Source organism: Nanorana parkeri, unplaced genomic scaffold (genome assembly GCF_000935625.1).
Source record: "Nanorana parkeri isolate BGI_ZX_2015 unplaced genomic scaffold, ASM93562v1 scaffold2165, whole genome shotgun sequence".
Lineage (NCBI taxonomy): Eukaryota > Metazoa > Chordata > Amphibia > Anura > Dicroglossidae > Nanorana > Nanorana parkeri.
The window spans coordinates 69,657-75,818 of NW_017308433.1; the positions used below are offsets into that span (position 1 = coordinate 69,657).

At 54.3% G+C, this 6,162-nt stretch overlaps 1 protein-coding gene across 1 annotated transcript in view; it reads right to left on the reverse strand.

Annotated features, from left to right (window-relative positions):
- Nucleotides 1-392: 392 nt before the first annotated feature.
- The window catches only part of SATL1 (spermidine/spermine N1-acetyl transferase-like 1), a 14,287-nt gene continuing 8,517 nt past the window's right edge, over nt 393-6,162 (reverse strand). Inside the window, exons 2-8 of the mRNA XM_018572900.1 lie at nt 5,096-5,344; nt 3,656-3,707; nt 3,449-3,555; nt 2,301-2,391; nt 2,183-2,223; nt 1,645-1,859; nt 393-444 (exon numbers count right to left, since the gene is read on the reverse strand). Coding sequence (XP_018428402.1) covers nt 393-444; nt 1,645-1,859; nt 2,183-2,223; nt 2,301-2,391; nt 3,449-3,555; nt 3,656-3,707; nt 5,096-5,344 — 807 coding nt within the window. The remainder of the gene's footprint in view (nt 445-1,644; nt 1,860-2,182; nt 2,224-2,300; nt 2,392-3,448; nt 3,556-3,655; nt 3,708-5,095; nt 5,345-6,162) is intronic.

The following is a 6,162-nucleotide window of genomic DNA, read 5'->3' on the forward strand; positions in this document are numbered from 1 at the left end:
AGACCTGAACAATCACCAATGTAGTGCAGCAGACGAGGCAGGGGGATGCACGTCTGGGATGCAGGTCCGATGGCAGCAAGGTCAGAAGCGGGCCGAGCAGGACTCCGGCGGCGAGGCAGTACCAGGCAGCAGATGAATTCGTAGTGGGGGGGCGGGGCCGAGGCCTAAACCAGGAGGACCGCGTGCTGCAGGAACGGCCGGCAGAAGAGGTGTCGGGAACAATGCGAGGTCAGGGTGCAGGAGAACAGCAGGAGGGTCGGGATAGCCGGGTCGCAGGAACAATGTGCTGGAGTCCTGATAGCAGAAAGCCGACGGTCATCCAGCGCCGGTCATCAGGGAGACGCAGTTTGCGCATCGATGCAGAGGCGCATACCCAGGCCTGACTCCATGGGTCAAACCATGCGCAACACTACCATCGAGAGCTCTTCGACCGGCTTCTTGACACTGTGAAAGAAAATATTTGTACTAAATGTTAAATCCATTTCTTGGACTTGTTTGAGGAGCACACAGGCCCAACCCCTGACTATGGTCATGCCCTGGGTACTGCTTTTTAACCAAAACTGAGGCATGCTGACAGTAGGAGACGACATACCAAGCTGGTCACTTTTTTTTTTTGCCCACGTCCAAATCCTACTGTAGGTGACGGTATAACCCGACAGTCTCTGAATTCCTGTGTCCCGCAATGACCTCCCAAGAATTAGATTTTATGCCAAGTACAAAAATCCCATTTTCTTTCCGCCCTCTGATCCCCAGCATCACATCTGCAGCCGATTCGTCTATCCGGCTAGACCAGCGCTACAGTTTGCAGCAGGGGTAGCCAAACTCCGCCCCTCTATCTGCGGTGGAACTACAAATCCCACCAGGCATTGCAAGATTCTCACAGACGTGACTCCCGGAGAGAGAGAGAGAGAGATGCATCATGGGATTTGTAGTCTCGACTTTAGGCCGGGGGCCCCCCTGACGTGCTGGATGCAGGACCCACCTGAGAACCCACACCTACCTGAGAGTGACCCTGCAGAGCCCACCATAGATGCTGCACAGCCCATTTGATACTCTCTATGGTGGGCTCTGCAGGGCCTCAGGTGGGCTGGTCAGGGATGCATCTCCCTCCCTCCCAGCTCCTCTTAGCTGCTCCTGGTGCCTGTACGCCTGGCCTCCTCTGCCGCCGGACTGGCTGGAAGTGACGCGATGTCGCTTCCGGACAGTCCGAGATCAGAAGAGCAGCGGGTGTGATGGGGCTCGGCCCCCTCCTCACCTGTCACCGTCGACCGATACTCACGAAAGGCTCCCGGGCGGGCCCCCCAGGCTGCCTGGGCCCCTTACATGAGTATCGGCCATATCCCCCCTGATGGCGGCCCTGGCTACATAGTATTTAAATCTGAACTCCGAGCAGACATAAAAGACACATTAATGCATTAAAGGCTCACGGTATAAGTGTGCGCCGGTATGACCCTTCTACAGCCCCCGTGCAGCCGAGCTCAGACTGGGGGAGGGAGAGTCCCCCTCGCCGGGTGTGTCTGCAGTACTGAGGATGGAAGAGTCGGTGTTCTCAGACTGGTCCTGGAGCTCACAGCTGACATTTTATTTCCTTCTTCTACTAAACATTACACTGTGTGTTATTCTGGACACTGACTCTTTCTACACCGCTTCATAGTTCTGTGGGACATCGGGCCCCTGCGTGACTCCGGGGGGGGCCCTGAGGCCATGCGTTTCATGTCACCTTCGGAGAACTGAAAGAGATGCCATCCTTCCGTATCGGTCAGGTCGGCTGCTCCTCGTCTTTTATAGTATTCGATGGACGGCTCGTTCCAGTGCAGAGCGATGAAGTACAAAGAGCGACAGCGGGACGAGATGGCTTCCTGGAGGAAGAATACAAGACGTGTGCCATTCATCCAACTGTCCACCCAGAGCCGCCATTCATCCAACTGTCCATCCAGAGCCGCCATTCATCCAACTGTCCATCCAGAGCCACCATTCATCCAACTGTCCACCCAGAGCCGCCATTCATCCAACTGTCCAAATTTATCCAACTGTCCATCCAGAGCCGCCATTTATAGACCGGATACATCCTAAATATAGAGCCATTTATCAATGTATTGAATATAGACATGATGGCTCCTCAGGGGCGGGGCTTGGTGAACAGAAAGCCAGGATAGGCAATCAGTATACAATGTTGTCTCACCTGGCTTATTCTCTTCAGTATTTCGGACCCGACCCCCCGGCCTGAGAGAAGAGAGACGGTCAGTGAAGTTCAATCTGATAACTGCGGAAGTCTCATGATAGAAAGGAATCCTTCTCACCCCGATAAGGCTCCATGACGAAGAAATCTTCCAGATACAGGCTCCTCCCCTCCCAGGGATCATATGTGAAATAATACATGGCGAATCCGATCTTCTCCCCTCCCCCTGGAATTATAAGACATGGACCAGTCCGGGGTACAGAGAGGTGCACACCCCTATGTACCCCCGGCCTCCCTGTAGAGGTGCACACCCCTATGTGACCCCCGGCCTCCCTGTAGAGGTGCACACCCCTATGTATGTGACCCCCGGCCTCCCTGTAGAGGTGTACACCCCTATGTATGTAACCCCCGGCCTCCCTGTAGAGGTGTACACCCCTATGTACCCCCGGCCCCCCTGTAGAGGTGCACACCCCTATGTGACCCCCAGCCTCCCTGTAGAGGTGCACACCCCTATGTGACCCCCAGCCTCCCTGTAGAGGTGCACACCCCTATGTACCCCCCGGCCTCCCTGTAGAGGTGCACACCCCTATGTATGTGACCCCCGGCCTCCCTGTAGAGGTGCACTCCCCTATGTATGTAACCCCCGGCCTCCCTGTAGAGGTGTACACCCCTATGTACCCCCGGCCTCCCTGTAGAGGTGCACCCTTGGGGTTATGTATAGAGGGGTGTGCACTGTTATGACCTATCTCGCTATGTACAGACCAGAAGCAGGTAAGAATGTTCAGTAAAGTTAAACCCCCAGCCTCCCTGTAGAGGTGCACACCCCTATGTATGTGACCCCCGGCCTCCCTGTAGAGGTGTACACTCCTATGTACCCCCGGCCTCCCTGTAGAGGTGTACACCCCTATGTGACCCCCGGCCTCCCTGTAGAGGTGCACACCCCTATGTGACCCCCGGCCTCCCTGTAGAGGTGCACCCTTGGGGTTATGTATAGAGGGGTGTGCACTGTTATGACCTATCTCGCTATGTACAGACCAGAAGCAGGTAAGAATGTTCAGTAAAGTTTGATAAATGATTGTGATGTACAGAGCTGACCCGGCACTGGAACCGGAGCCCCGACACTGGAACTGGAGCCCCGGCACTGGAACTGGAGCCCCGGCACTGGAATACCGACACTGGAACCGGAGCCCCGGCACTGGAACCGGAGCCCCGGCACTGGAACCGGAGCCCCGGCACTGGAACCGGAGCCCCGGCACTGGCCCAATGTACAGAAGATCCTCCGGAATTAGACAGAAACTTACTGTGGCTCTCCGGTGTCAGTTCTGCCATCAGACAGGAATAGAAGGGGCGCTCGCCAAACCCATCCTCCAACAAATCTGAGACAAGGGGAATAGACAATGTAAACATTGGGGAAATTATTGATCACCGATATGGAGCCGCCTGTCCCCCTGCTCGTGTCCCAATCCATTGCCTCACCTTCCTCCGTTAGTTGCACAGCATCCAACATGTCTTCGTAGGCGGCCAGTTCCTGGAAAGATGAATGACATTGTAATCATGTGACACACGATGGGAAGTCTTGTTCCAGCAGCCCCCCTCCAGGACCCCTTTCCTCCTCCATATCTCCCCCCCCCGAGGACCCCCTTCCTCCTCCATATCTCCCCTTCTGAGGACTCCCTTCCTCCTCCATACCCCCCAGCACCATGCTTTCCTTTTTGTTTTCTAACTTACCTGTCTCAGACGTCTTCCGGCTAATCACATGACAAGTCCTCGGTCTTCGTCACGCTGTACTGATATAAGTGCGGAGCCCCCAAGGGGCGGGGCCATGACCCCCTGAGCTCACAGTCTTTCTTTAGACTTCCAGGTTGAGTGATACAGGGTGCAATTCAACCCAGCAGACTGAGGACATCGTGTGGCTCAGGAGAGGTACTGCAGGTGAGTATTGTTGCCAGAGCTGCATTTCTTTTTAAAACCTCCAGGAGGGGCATTAAAAAAAAAAAGCCGGAGTTGGGCTTAAACCTTTAAAGTTTACAATAGACAGAGAGAAGTCACAGCCCCCTCATATGCTCAGATACAGAAACATGGTGCCGGCCTTCTAATGGAAGAACGATAAGCAGGTGCCTAGTGAAGTGTAGTGTCTCCTCTGTAATCTTTGGGAGTGAATCACTCCACAGTCCCTTCATCTGCGGAGCTCAGTGAGGGTTTGTTCTGAAGAAGACGTCAATTCTATTTCCTCCTCCATACCTCCCCCCGGAGGACCCCCTTCCTCCTCCATACCCCCCAGCACCATGCTTTCCTTTTTGTTTTCTAACTTACCTGTCTCAGACGTCTTCCGGCTAATCACATGACAAGTCCTCGGTCTTCGTCACGCTGTACTGATATAAGTGCGGAGCCCCCAAGGGGCGGGGCCATGACCCCCTGAGCTCACAGTCTTTCTTTAGACTTCCAGGTTGAGTGATACAGGGTGCAATTCAACCCAGCAGACTGAGGACATCGTGTGGCTCAGGAGAGGTACTGCAGGTGAGTATTGTTGCCAGAGCTGCATTTCTTTTTAAAACCTCCAGGAGGGGCATTAAAAAAAAAAAGCCGGAGTTGGGCTTAAACCTTTAAAGTTTACAATAGACAGAGAGAAGTCACAGCCCCCTCATATGCTCAGATACAGAAACATGGTGCCGGCCTTCTAATGGAAGAACGATAAGCAGGTGCCTAGTGAAGTGTAGTGTCTCCTCTGTAATCTTTGGGAGTGAATCACTCCACAGTCCCTTCATCTGCGGAGCTCAGTGAGGGTTTGTTCTGAAGAAGACGTCAATTCTTCAACATCCATAATGTGGGGACACGTTGGCAAGAAACAACATGGCGCCCCGTGATCATCCGCCAACACCTCTACTGCCTGCTTTGTCCATGAGTCCGCAGTATTACCTTAATGAGTCGCAGGAGATCACGGCAGTCGCTTGGTGTGGCCCTTCGTACAATGAATTCAACTCTCTCGGGGCCCTCGGTGCTGGGCTCGGCGCTAGGAGTCGGATTGGAGTCGCATTGTTCTGATGAGCCGTCTGCTTCCACTTTCGTAGTTGGTGGTCTCCTGTCCTCAGCCGTACGGGGGATCTTCACCTCTGTGCTCCTCTGATGTGGACGCTGGTGACCTCGGCCAGGCTTAACCGCTGTGACCTTATCATCAGGTCACATGACCTTGTGCTAACTGACACCATATCCCCCCAACTGTCCCACCAAACCAAACCCTCTGCCCCTCTCTCCTTCTGTACAAACCCTCTGCCCCCCTCTCCTTCTGTCCAAACCCTCTGCCCCTCTCTCCTTCTCTACAAACCCTCTGCCCCTCTCTCCTTCTCTACAAACCCTCTGCCCCTCTCTCCTTCTCTACAAACCCTCTGCCCCTCTCTCCTTCTCTACAAACCCTCTGCCCCTCTCTCCTTCTCTACAAACCCTCTGCCCCTCTCTCCTTCTCTACAAACCCTCTGCCCCTCTCTCCTTCTCTTCAACCTCTCCTCCTCAGCTGACCCCCTGCTTGGTCTGATGTACAGATATCCATGAAATGTTCTATTTAACTATCCAAAGTGTTTTATGGCATGGCTTAGGGTGAGGGTTAACCCGGGGTCACCCACCCCTGCTCTATGTATGACATTGGCACACCAGCTGTGGCCAAAACTAGAAATGCCATCATGCCTCTGCCTCATGACTGTCAGAACCTTGCATTGCCTCATGGGACTTGTAGTTCCACAACAGATGGAATGCCGAGACTGCTTACCCCTGCTTCCTAAGGCCCCGTTCACATATAGCGACATACCTTTTGCAGCGGATCCGCACGGCCGGGATAGCGCGACTTTCGGGGCGACGTTCCAGCGACGATCCAGCGACGGTAGCGCGACCTTCCCCGTCGGGCTCCATAGAAAAAAAGTAAAATCGCGCAAAATCCGCCGGAAAAAGGGTCCGGTAGAAGCGACTTGCGACCGCGACGAGCGACGCGCGAC